The following is a 13610-nucleotide window of genomic DNA, read 5'->3' as shown; positions in this document are numbered from 1 at the left end:
TACGTGACTGACACTCCAATAAAACGTGACCGATACTCGCGCATTTCCAAGAAACGCGCGCCAAACTGCGTGTGACGTCTTAAGTACGTACTCAAGTAGGTACTTGAATGTTCGAGAGCAAATGAAATGAACAACCATGTTCGCGCGTTATTTTAGGCGCGAAACTGGCTGTGATTATAAAACCGTTCGTATTATTTTATATGTGTTTCAAGAACCCCTAAAATAACAAAAAATAATATATTTGTTTATTAACTTGATAATATTGTTACCACTTTTCCATCTTCACTGCCATCCTAAATACATATTTATATAAACTAAATATTATTACTCAGGGTTGCGATGAAATGTAAATAATTGACACGACTGAGGGATTGAGGCTATATCATATAAATTAGAATGTCTGGAGCGAAGCCAAGAGGGCCCAATGGGTCCGGTTCTCAAAGTATGCCACGGCTGTGACAGTGAGCCTTAGATAATTCTGCGATTTCATATATTTTTGCGTCTTTGGTAACTTCAAAATATTATTTCATAGTAAAAAGTTCGACTTTGTCTTTACGGTTTCGGCAGATCAAACTACAGAAAACAGGGAATTATTATTGTGATAGAAATTAATCTCACAGGTTACCAGTACGATGCGTCCTGGAAAGAGAACCCTCAACTCTCCTGGGTGTCGAGAGGAAGAAGTACTGACGAGGCTTACTGTCAGTACTGTCAGTGTTATATAAACATAAGGAGGGATGGTTTGGAGGCCCTGCTCATCCACACTGATCTGGAATCCCATCAGTTTATCATGAATTACAAAAGGGGTTAGCAGCTAGGATTAGCTGAACCTACTCCCATAATTTTGATTTCACTATAATTCGATTGTTTTCTTATAATTATAAACATTTTGAACTTAGGATATTATCAACAAAATTACATTTCCACTGGGTTACAGAAATGTTATGTTTGGATTTTACAATGCAAATGCCAGTCCCCAAGCCTTTCGCAACAATTTCCACCCAGATGGAAGAGTAGCAAGCAGAGACATCTCGGCTAGTACTGAAGCAAAGGCAGATTTGACAGAAAGAGCTGAGATATTGTGGTGTTTACAAGTAGCAGCAGCCGGGTACCCATACCATACTGCTAACAATACTGGTGAGATTCTCAAAATCTCCGTATAATTTCTTACTAAACTTCTTAATTGGACTGTGCGAAATTTTCAGCTTTGAATCTATTCTTTTGTTATTATTTTTATATCACCAGATTTGTTTTCGGCCATGTTCGTTGACTCTAAGATAGCGAAGAATATCGTTGTCGGACGAAGCAAGCTGAAGTATGAAATCAACAAGGGAATCAACCCATATCTTTTAGAGGTATAGCTTTAATTGATGATCATTTAAATAAAATACTGATTGATTAACAGTGAATTCTAATCAACTGCCAGTTTAATTTGTTTATTAACTTTAAATATTTACAGCAAATTTTGAAGCCAATTACAAAAGATGGAAATTACTACGTACTTCATTTTGAGGAGTCAATCACTGATACAGGGAAAAGATGCTTAGATATCTATGCAAGGTTAGGTTTCATATTTTTAATTTCACATCCATGTTTATAACCTAAATCAGGTACTTTAGGTTTTAACTCTACCAGTATAACATTCTTTTGGGTATTAAATTCAATATAATTATAAATTCAATAACATAATAATCAAATCATCTCTAATATTCGGGATTATCCCAAGATTCCATATCTTCTCACTGAGGAGAGTTTTTTTGTGCCTTCTTCTCCCTTGCTCGTCTGTTCTGAAACCAGTACAGCACAGTCTTCTCCGGTAATCCAACTTCTTCCGCTACTTTAGTTCTGATATCATGTCCCAGGTACTTGTAGATAGAAAATACTAGTTCCAGTTGAGTCTTCTGGTGGTCCGTCATTTCAGTTCGAGCTTTTCTTTTCCTTACCAAAGGTTTTAGGACTGGAGTTGGTGTCACTGCAGAAAGTGATGGAAACGTTGAGTGTATAGGATTCATTTCAGTGATTGAAGAGGCTGCTTGTTCCAAAAGAGAGGGACTCGAGGAAGCTGCTTGTTCCAAAAGAGATGGTCGCAGGAGGAGTGGAGACAGGAGTTAAAGGATAAGAAGGTACCTGTTGAGAGACCGTCTTCAGTTTAGGGGAAACCCTCCTTGATCTCTGATAAGGTGAGAACCTCTGAGGAGCAGTTCTGGATACAGTTTCCAAGACCGGGGTATAAGGTAGTTGAGCTGTATTGTAGATGTCGGTGAAATAGGCAGGGGTTGCAGGGATAGCATTGTCACAATGTTGGGTGTAGCTACAGCTGTTTGAAGTAGGAGACGAACTATTCAGTTGGAGGGGAACAGCAGGTAGGTAGTCTGGAGTCTGTACAGGTGTTGATGGAGGGCTAGAGTAGTGAGAGAGGTGATTGGTGAGGAGAGGTAGTTGCTGAAGAGGTACAGTTGGATAGTATACAGGAGTTGTGTAGAGTGGGGTGAGGGGAGGAGTTTCGAGTCCACTGATGGCTGATTCCCATTGAAGGTTATAGCTGGAGACGTAAGGGTAATCGAAGTTGAAAGACATAGTTGTAGATTTATTGCAATAGAGAATGATATTTGGTTCAGGGCTTGTTTCCTTCTTATATTGTTTGAGAAACTCTATCCCCGCTCCTAAGATTTCTCCCTACTTTGGTATTTCTGACACCACCCTCATATCGTTGGTGACGTTCTGAAGGGGCCGCCATCTGTAAACGGTTTTTTAAGCTCTATGAAGACCATCACGTTCACCGGTGTCAACAAACATGGAATTTGTTGAAGGGTGAATTATGAATTTGATAAACTATTATGGGAATCTGGAATAAGAAAAAAATGTGTACTATTGCAATAGAATTCATCAACAAATTTTATAAATCCAATAAACAAACAGCATTCAATTAACAAAATCCTTAAATGTAAATATTATTTTGAGTATATATTACAGATTCTGGCATGATATTGGCGGGAAGGTTGCTAATGTACAAATCGGTAGTCATGGAATGAAACGATACGACTCTGAGCAGACGTACACCAAGTGCTTGGATGTGAGTTATTCATAAATAGTTATAAGGCCAGAATATATGATTGTTCTATGTATTTTTTTGTGTTTCGCGCAGTCCAATTTTTATGAAGTTAAGACCTGGAAATACAAAATACGCGCGAAACATGAAGCGTCTAGACATATGTCTAGACAGTTGACGCGCCAACGTCTGTTTCTCATTGACAGTCACTACATGGCTGCGTTGTGTAACCACGTACGATATATCGCTTCAGGCGCGCGTAGCACACGTGCACACTTTGTACGACGAACGATTACACATATTGGTCTAATTACTAATGCTACGAGCAATGTACGGTTTGAAGTTGAAATCCGGGAACAAAGATTGCTGCCTTCTATTGATTCTGACGCTATGAAAGTATTTCCGTTTAAGGATCTCAGTAAGAAATTCAGTAATCCTCAGTTTAGATTCTCGACCTGTTTTAAATATGAGAAGTCAATCCGTGCTGATGTTACCAATTATAAGGAACATGTTTTAAATAATGAGCCTATCTCTAATGTTAATTGTTTTTGTAGTCATTACAGTGATTTCATCAACCCGAGTGTCGGGCATGTTATCACTGGGAACGTAGATATTGTTAAGAATAATAAACTTAGAAAATTATTTAAGAAAGGTTACACTTTTATTGAACCAGTTTACAAAAATAGGTTTGCTATTTTTAGGAGTGTTAAATCAGACTTACATAGATATATTAAAAGTCTGGCAACTAAGTACAGTGTCAGCACTAAATTATTTGATGGTTGGCGAGCCATAGTTTTAGATACTCTTAAACCCAAGATTTTTTCCTCTAAGATATTTTGTAAGCGGAATCAGACTGTTATTTCCTCGGAGTTTGAGGACCTTAATGTCCTAAAAGAACATTTTATTATGACTAGCGTAGACAAAGCGAGTAATAATGTTTCTTTTGTCTGCAAGAAGTACTATTTAGATAATTTATTGCATGAACTTTCCTCCACTAGTACTTATCAAGTTTCCACAGATTCTGAAGAGGATATTGTAAGAAAGCATGTGCAATTTTGCCAGAAGTTTAAGATTCCGGTGAATGATCTTTCGGTACCATTTATGCACATGTTACCGAAATTCCATAAACCGACCTTGGATTTCAGGTACATTGCAGCTGGGGTTAAATCTTCTACTAAAGTTCTTTCTAAAATTCTGAGTGGGGTATTTAAACTGCTTGGTACTACTTTAAAATACCTAGATAATTTTAATTTTAAGTTCTTAAACGCTTCTGGTTATTGGATTGTCGACAATAAAGACAGAGTGACATCCAACCTTAATTATCTTAATAATGCCTGCTCAGCTAAGTCAGTGTATTCGTTTGATTTTAAGAAACTGTACACCAACCTTCCCCATGATAAACTTATTGAGAAGTTATCATCTTTAATTAAATTATGTTTTGAGGAAAAGAAACTTGACTTTATCAATATCAACGACCAGTTTAAAGCTAGATGGTCGGGAGTTAATAAGACTAAGTGGTCTTTTACATGTAGTGACCTGATAGATATGTTTAAATTCTTAATGGATAATATTTATGTTAAGTTTCGAGGTGTGATCTACAGACAGGTAATTGGTATCCCAATGGGATGTGATTGTGCTTCCCAGGTCGCAGACCTTTTTCTATACTGGTACGAGCATAATTACATCACATTGCAAGTTAAAAACAAGAACCCTGTGGTTCACACTTTGAAACACGCCAGTCGATACATTGACGATTTAACCACCCCCAATATCAACAATAAGACTGTCGATATTATTTGCAATGATATTTACCCCGCAGAGTTGAAGATTATAGTTACAAACTCTAGCAATTTATCTACGACTTTTCTTGATTTAGACATTAATATTTTGAACAATCGTTTCTACACTAAATTATATGACAAACGACGTGACTTTAGTTTTAAAGTCGTTACTTTTCCTAACCTTCGCTCCAACGTACCTGTTAAACCTTCGTATGGAGTATTTGTAGGTGAATTATATAGGATATGCAAATCTTCCTCAGTAGTTACTGAATTTATTCATGATGTTAAATTATTAATTGATAAACTGATTACCCAGAATTTTGAACGGAAAATCTTACATAGATATCTTAAATTATTTATTAATAGTCAGCCAGCGTGTATCCTCAGACACTGGCATATTTTCACAGTTAATGACTTCATGTAATTATAGTGTGTGTGAAGCCCTCTTGTAATTCCTTATGCATGTTACCTTTTGCCTTTCTCCTTTAGCCATTATTTCTTTGATCGTATCGGTACAGTTTACTTTCACAGTTTATTGTTAAACTTTCAAGCGGTAAACCAGTTTATTTTCTATATTCTTTCAGACTTTTATTTAAGTCTAGTTAACAGTTATACATTATTATATCATATTTTATTGATCTAAGGTGTAGTATTGCCAGATCCTAGTTCATTTTGTAACGGAGTTTTATACTAACAGGAAACGATGTAACAGAGTCGATATATTTTAATGTTGCCATGGGGTGGCAAGTCCCCATACATCGCAGTCCGGTAGTTTCATTGCGTCATAATATAGTATATTTTGAGATCCCTCACCAATGCCCAAATCTCAACCTTCATTAAGTTCAACAGTTTGAGGTCCTCCTCAGTATTCAGTAAAACAAGTTACAATTGCACTTATTGCAGGCGTTAGCAGCAGTGAAGTTGCCACTAAAGCAGTTGGTGTACGTATCTACCCACCGAACAGGAGGAGATCTGGAGGTGAGCAAATACTCCTCAATTTTCATATAAACCTCTTCATTCTTGATACTTTACTCGTCCGTTTAGTGTTGCTGATACTAAGATACTAATAAATATCATCCAACTTTTCAGGTCTTTCGACGTCTGGAAGAGGCAATAACTTCCAACAGAGGAGTTCCACTGATCGAGACTCTCCCGTTTAATGAGAACGTTATTTACACTGGTTACGGCAGGGTGAGTTGTTTTTAATTTGAATGTTTCATTATAGGGCTGGTAGGTGTGTACTCTAAATGTAAATTAAACCAAATATACTGGAAGATAAATAACCAATCAATATTCTAAATCTGAGTCTGTCATGAACCAGTTCAACAACCAGTAGTTCAGTTATTTGAGGGGCACACTCCTTTTGTTAATATCATAACTAAAAGATTATAATTCTTTCGTCGTCCTCATCTTTATGCTCCTGGAGATTATGTTATGTTTATGTTAACAATTAAGAAATTGATCATATTCATATTGTGTATTGATAGTTTGAATAACCAATTGCATTCTAACGAAATTCAATATTGGTTTGTCGTATTCTCAATCATATTTGCAAATAATTTATAGATTCTACAATATCCCCGTAAATTCGCAGTTACTGCTAGTGCTAATATTTAATAATCATTACCAACCGGGGTTTCCTGTCACGCCCCATGACGTGCAATTAAAGTCAGGGTTGTGACATTATAGCGACTTATTAGACCCTTATTAAGGGCTTAGTAAGTCGCTATAACGTCACAACTCTCTACCCGGACTTAGAATTTGACGTCAAATTCTACGAAATATTATTTAAAGTTTCCAAAATGCTGATGACCTTCAACCATGCCACCAAAAATCAGGAACACTACAAGTGGGCGAGTAAGAATATTAATAGAAGTTATATCGGTAAATAGCTGTATGGACGTAAGAAATACTACTATAAAAGTATCTAAATTCTAAAAGTAAAAGCGGCACTTTACACCTGTATCTAAAAGTGGCACTAATAATAAAGGTGTTGAAATGTCTTATGCTATTCAAACAATCCCCTGGACAAATCAACATGTTGGTCAAGTTACCAGTTAGTACAGATTATTGCGGCGGATGGGGACGACCGGAAGCGAGTCTATGATCTGTGCCGGTGCTGTTTGCTGCACCCATAATTTATAACACCTTATTAAGGGTCTGTCAATTCTCCTATAGGGGTTCAGTGCTTCACTTTGTCAAATAGAAGTAGAACAGACCTTTGCATATTTGTCATTATTAAAACTTCATGATATTATTCAAAAGACAGTAAACATAAATGTAATGCTAGCAAAATTTTACGATCATCTTTATGTTATCGCTGATAACTATTTTTAATCCTCACAATACTTGATCACAAGACAGTTGTATTAAAAAAACATAAAATCTAATGAAAATTTTTGATAGGATAACAAAACAATGTTGTTTTCCGATCCTTTTCATGATTCTTAGCATAAGAAATGGGCTGAACATTAGAAATCTTGTTAATCAATCATTCGTCTCCTGAAACCTTGGACATAGATCAAACACTTCTTATAACTTTATAACAATTGAGGAACGTTTATGTTCGAGTTCCAGTAGAGTTACTGTTTTCTTAACTAAATGTCCCCCACAGTTACTGCACGTGGTGGCAAACTGGGGGTTGGAGGACCTGGTGTACGATCTGCGCGCCTGGTTCTGCACGTGCAAAGAACCAGACGCACCTTTCCTGTCCCTCTTAGAGGTGTTCACTAACGAGGATCTGGGCCATCAAAACGAGAGATTTGCTAACAACAGCCTCGTTAACGATCCTACTCCCAAATCATCGTATAGGATTAACGATGCTCTTATTTACAAGTACCTGAAGTTTTAATCAAGTTGAATTGTTATTGTGGTTGCCAGTTCAATGTATTGCATCACATCCTCACTGGCAGTGATGGTCCGTCTATCTCACGTCATATAACACAAATTAATTACAACTAATAACCCTTTCAGGCACACACTTGGACTAAACAAATCGTTCGCTGATGTCCTGGCAAACTGGCCCTGTCTGGTCAAGTACTTTCAGAACTACGTGCCGAACAGTGAGCGCGGAGTTCAGAAAGTACCCAGGTTCCAGAGACTTCACGCTGCTTTCACCAACCCTCTAACCTTACTCCGAGTAACTTTCTTGAGGAGTGTGGGTAAAGTGTTGGAGGATTTCATGGACTCTTCCATCGGAATGGAGGGACCGTCTATTCATGTTTTGTCTGGAGCTGTTTCGACGCTAATCAAGGACATTGGAGGTAATTAACTACCAGTGAATTATTTTTAGTTTACGTTAGATTACCTTTTGACATAGTTTTATCAATAATTATCCACCATTCTTTTCACATGATTGGACCATTTTAAGCTCTGTTTTTCTTTATAGGTCGGTTCCTGAAAGCAGAACCAAAAGCTGACATAGTACGAGGAATGTCTCATATAAAATACGAGGAGAGGGAGGAGCAACTCCCTAACGACATGATGAACATTGGGGCACCTCCCGGTGCTCTCTTTAGAGAGGTAGTTATCAGTTCTTTAATGATGGTCGAAATTCGAGATCAAGCGCTAGATCAAGATGGCGCTATTTTAATTTATCACTTTATATCCAATTTCAATTATCGGTAAACAACTCATTTTCTTCAACCGTGGTAATACAATTTATACGAATTGGTAATGAATTAGAACCTTGTACAGCACTAACCATGATCATGATGTATTTAACATAAAGATCCAATTCAGATCCCCGCTCTGAAGCTAGCTGCATTCTACGCTGAAGTGAGAGGAGCGTACGCTATCTTGTTCGGCTACCTACTGGAGAACAGCCCGATAATGGATCCTGTTGTTAGGGGGTGCAGGGCTCTCGACCCTTGTGAGTTCGTTTGGGAGTTCTCATCATTTTGTAGAATCTGACGATCTAGCAAACAAATTTGAATTCAGTCAGCTGGTAAATTATTGTAATTAATGATCGTGTTGTATTTCTTTGTGAACAACTTATCTCCACAGTAAAAAGGACAGATAAATGTTTGTACACCGCCATGAAGTCGTTAGCAGAATCAGTACCTCAAGTGGTTCATCCTCCAACCCTCAACAAGGTTCTAGAAGAGTGGGACCTTTACCAGGTATTGGCTTGTTTATAAAGGGTGTTACATGTTTCTTTTGAGCCAGATATATAGGCGTCAAAAGATATTCTGTGAATTGTAAAAGAGAGGGATCCCTAATTCTGGCATTTAACTGTTAAGTCTGGACATTATGCCTCACATACTATCAAAAGTATCAATCTCCAGACATTGGAGATAGAGGAGATACAGAGCAATGAAACAGTGGAAGATTATTGGGACAGGATCTTTAAGATCACTGCTCTTGGAGAAGTTTCGAGATTCGGGAAACTATCCAAACTTATTCAGGTAAAACAGTTTTGTAAACAGATTTTTTACAAAAGGTTTGTTATTTAAGGGAGGTTGGTTTCGAAATTAAGGGTTATTTTGACACAATAGCCATGTGTAAACTTGCAGACAAAAGGGGTCCGAAAATGGAAAAATATTGCTGACGTAATATAAGTATAACAATAACCCACAATACGGCCAGGTAGCGCAGTTGGTTAATCATCGGCTTTGTAATCGTGAGGTTGCGAGTTCTAATCCAACTGCCTGCCTAGTCGTGGGGTGAGCGTCGTTGACGCTCTGCTAAGGATCCCGAGTGGTCTATGTAGCCCCACGGTTCACTCAGCCGAATGCTCGAGAAATCGGGTGTGAGGGTTAAATGAGGAGCTGTGCTTGATCAACACAGCGAAGCCTCGGGCGAAGAAAGTGTGGCATAGTGCCTTAACCGTCGCTGGCCTTAGGAACGATCCTTCGGCTTCTTGTAAAGCTCTTCCTTGAAAGTGCTGGTTTACATTGTAATGCAGGTAATGCCGAAGTAAAATAACAAAGGTGGTCGACTCATTCGATGGCCTTGTTGCGTCGCAACGAATCCTCATAAGATAAGATAAGATAAGAACCTTTGAATATTGTCTACTTCAGGTGATGCTGTGTATTTACTACCGATCACCGAATAAGGAGCGATCACTAAGATCACTGGAACACAGACGAGCCACAAAGATCGCTCAGGAGTTTGTCAACTTGCAGTGTTCAGGCAAAGTGAGCGATGTAAACATGACTGCTGGACTGATAGCTGCGTATAAAGAGGGCTGGGAGAAGTTAGTTTATCTGTTGATGAGAGCAATAGGATCAGGATTTATAATTACTGTTAGAGAATAATACTCGTTATTTTGACTTTACCCAACCCTTCAGTTCTCGTAGCCCTCTGTTGTCAGTCACGTATTTTGCCTACATGATTTCACATATTTTAAAACTCCCAGGTACTCTGCCCACTATTCGAACAAGGGGCTAGCTCAGAGTGCAAAATATGCAGTAGGGTCGGGGATCATCGGCGAGGGTGTTAACATGCTCCTTGGAGCAGACATAACCAACGTGGGGTACCATGGCATCAGAGAGGTGGAGTTCATTTGTTCGGAAGGTAAAAGCGCGCAATTCACAGTTACTATTTCCCCACATAACGTTGCTCAATCAGCATTCATTATTAAAATTAACATTAACAACACTGCTTAATAATTTGAAACAACACCAATTTTTTGTGCTCAGACACTAAACAGTGGAAGCAGTTTGAAAAAAGTGTTAAATGACAAACTAAAATGTTTCCTTATCCTATCTAGGAGTGTCCCGTATAGAACATGGTCTAAAGAAGGACAACTCATTGGAAGTGAACGCGGGCATGGCCCTGGTTGAGGAGGCCAGGTCCAAGATACGAGTGATCAGAAGTAAAATAATACACAGAGAATACATCAGGGAACTGGACAACAACAACCGGCTACTTTCCATAGGTAAGTTAAAATAATTACCAACTAACATTCGCATTTCTCCAGATTCTGAATTACACACACGCTCTGGATTCACCCTCCAAGTTCAGCACTTCAAGGCCAAGTTAAAATGAATATTACTGTTATATCACAAATATAACCTCGCTTTAAGTTTATATACAACACGAACCACACAGGTCTGTACCGGCTGAAGCAGTCCCGGAACACAGGTAAAGAGGGAGAGGGAGCAGCCAGCTTGGAGGTGATAAAGAGAGGAATGACCGGGATTAGTGACCTCAGGATGGACCTCAGACCAGAAACAGCTGCCGCTCATGTGGTAGATGAGTGAACCCTCTGCTCTTGCTGTATAGTGTAAAGAATATAATCGTAAATACTTATAGACGTTGGTTTTCTGATAAATATTGTCCACACTGTCAACCTTAAGCCCTATCTTCTTTCATAATTTTAGTTCTCGATTAGGGAGAAAATGCAACCTCTTGGAGCCATAGCCGAGAATTTAAATTTTTGTATCGCCTCGGTCACGTACCTTTATCGGATTTTAAATTATTGAACTGGAATATATTTCAGAGTGAGCAAATAGAAGCGGATAATGATGAGTCCTGTATGCTTTGGTTAGAAAGGGTGCTAACAAATAGTTCAGCTTAGAGGGTGTGAGTGAAACTCCCTTCGAAATTCAATCGAGTTGGAATGTGACGGACTTCTCAGACTGGATTTTATACTACTACTAGATTCATACCATGACACTAACAGCGTGAACACGTTTAGAATTTACTGGTGGGTAAATTTTAGCAACATTATGTTTCGCTAATGTTGCAACAAAAAATATTATTACCTATATTGAAATTACTCTGACAAATGATGTCAATATCTTTTACCATTACCAACACGGAGCCAGAAACTTTGAAATTTCCATTATAACTTACATCAGATTCGGACATTAACAAGGCACAATCCTCGTGATTTAACATGGAACCTTTTTGTTTACCAAGTGAGATTATTTCTAAAATTAAATATCTGCTAAACTTTCATTTGTCAACTATGTCTAAACTTATTGAGACAATCGACCACTTATCTGCATCATTGATTGCGTTTGTTTCAGAAATATTTTTTTGCTGCTCAAAGATATGCTCAACCTGGGCTCGTGTAAATGTAAAAAATAAAACTCAAAGATTAAAGCAAAATTAAAACATGCGAAACATATACAAGAATTGAAAATTAAATTTTCAAAAAATCAGGTTATTCAATTAATAATGTGACGACCGTCCTAAAATGAAATACGTGACACCCTTTTGAATTTTTTAAAACTAAATATTGATTTAATATTATACAAAATAAGGTAAAATTATCGAATCTATATAACATTAACATATTATAATAAATCATTAATAGTTTTAAATATCAAAAAAGTTAAAATACCGCACCCGCTTGTCATAATCAAAGTGTCACTGTAACTTAGAGTGTTTTTTCAAATCCAATCTTAATCATATAATGACCGCCTAAGAACTTAACGTACATGCATAACAAAATTCATAAATTGCAATGAATCTACAAATTCATTCATCAAACTTAAGTATTATAATTCAAGTTTAGTTAAGTGGAATATTCATTATTCATCATGATTAAAACAGTATTCATAAAGTCAATGCTGTACTGTATTAACAAATTATTGATATCTGTGTCCTGTGATCAGGATTCAATATTTCGGATTTCACGAAGTTCCAGCCGGAAGGTGGTTTTAACTGCTATATAACCGATTCAGAAAAGCACAGTTTTTTATGCGTACCGAAAGCCCAAATTAAAGAAGTTTCCCAAATCTTGACACAGTCCCCGTTTCTTTATCATAACTATTAGGAATAGGACCAAAGTTCGACACAAAACGTCTGCAATCACAACATTAATTTAAAAGAGCTCAATTCGACGTAATTTAACTACGGTAACCGCAAATATCACTCTTCGTCAAATTCCTCGTCAGACACATCAGCAGCTAGCTGTCTTCTCTGTGCGGGATTAAACCTGAAGCAAGGGAGAGTTAATCTTAAAAATTTCTAAATTAACCCATTAGGGACGATAGGGTCGTTTACGATCCACCTTTTCTAGAGGCTATAGAGGACAAACCAAAATACTACACGCTACGAATCTTTAGCATATATGCTTCAAATTTATTGGGCTACATTATTGACTTTCCAGTCGAGACCCAATTAATCACTAACAATTAAATAATTAGGCTAATTAGTCGTCATAATTGGAAAATATTTCACTTAACTTCTTGCCTTGATTGGGACAAACTTTATGTAGGCTTATTTTTTTGACAACAAAATAGTTGTGGGCAACGATTTCCTAGAGACTAGTGAAAAGCCCGTGATAATCAGATGTTCACAAACAGGGCTAGACGCTGTTTACTAACTGCGGTCGCAAACGACCCACTCATCCACGTCGCAAACGACCCATCACGGAAAAATCAGTTAAATGGGTGAGTTGGTCATTAGCGACTCACTAGGACAACAAAATCGATTGATAAAATACATTTTTGTCAAACTTTTACAAATATTAGTATAAAAACATTTTATTTCTTGGTCATTACTCCTGTACGTTGATTCAACTTTTAAGATCGATCAACTGGGCCAATAACGACCCAATCGAAAGTTATTGACCCAGTTGATCGATTTTAAAAGTTAAACTTAAATCAACGTACAGGAGCAATGACCAAGATATAACATGTTTTTATACTAATATTTGTAAAAGTTTGACAACAATGTACATGTATTTTATTATTCAATTTTAGTGGGTCGCTAATGACCCATTTACCCGATTTTTCGCAGTTTATGATGATAATCACTTGCTGAGAGGCGATTTTGCACATATGATGTCATTTTGTAGGCTGAATTCAAGAATTTACATGGAT

At 37.4% G+C, this 13610-nt stretch overlaps 2 protein-coding genes across 11 annotated transcripts in view; one reads left to right on the top strand and one right to left on the bottom strand.

Moving 5' to 3' along the window:
* Window positions 1-306: 306 nt before the first annotated feature.
* Window positions 307-11807, top strand: LOC134815949 (uncharacterized). Of its 4 annotated transcripts, none has more exons than XM_063824591.1 (19): window positions 307-461; window positions 621-806; window positions 1006-1137; window positions 1246-1355; window positions 1460-1560; window positions 2974-3073; window positions 5734-5808; window positions 5920-6021; window positions 7445-7665; window positions 7804-8093; window positions 8219-8352; window positions 8572-8701; window positions 8836-8951; window positions 9117-9236; window positions 9852-10027; window positions 10190-10347; window positions 10544-10711; window positions 10885-11074; window positions 11276-11807. In XM_063824591.1, the coding sequence occupies exons 1-18, from the start codon at window positions 425-427 to the stop codon at window positions 11034-11036; spliced, it is 2508 nt and encodes an 835-aa protein (XP_063680661.1). In that variant the 5' UTR covers window positions 307-424; the 3' UTR covers window positions 11037-11074; window positions 11276-11807. The 4 variants fall into 4 exon arrangements, with proteins under 4 accessions (XP_063680661.1, XP_063680635.1, XP_063680643.1 ...); XM_063824565.1 differs by having other exon boundaries at window positions 307-442; window positions 11276-11783; XM_063824573.1 differs by having other exon boundaries at window positions 307-442; window positions 10885-11052; window positions 11276-11774.
* Window positions 11808-11879: 72 nt separating this feature from the next.
* LOC134815900 (coiled-coil domain-containing protein 102A-like) overlaps window positions 11880-13610 on the bottom strand; it is a 90904-nt gene continuing 89173 nt past the window's right edge. For 3 of the 7 annotated variants that reach the window (XM_063824515.1, XM_063824507.1, XM_063824540.1), the window contains exon 15: window positions 12149-12721. In XM_063824515.1, coding sequence (XP_063680585.1) covers window positions 12655-12721 — 67 coding nt within the window. In that variant the 3' untranslated portion in view covers window positions 12149-12654. Of the gene's footprint in view, window positions 12722-13610 lie in introns of all 7 variants that reach the window. The other 4 variants (XM_063824523.1, XM_063824555.1, XM_063824548.1 and 1 more) reach the window with 2 other exon arrangements.

The sequence above is a fragment of the Bolinopsis microptera genome, chromosome 1 (assembly GCF_026151205.1).
Source record: "Bolinopsis microptera isolate Bmic1 chromosome 1, MBARI_Bmic_1.0, whole genome shotgun sequence".
Taxonomy (NCBI): domain Eukaryota; kingdom Metazoa; phylum Ctenophora; class Tentaculata; order Lobata; family Bolinopsidae; genus Bolinopsis; species Bolinopsis microptera.
Note: the sequence above shows the minus strand (reverse complement) of the source record. Positions and strands in the feature narration are given on the sequence as shown.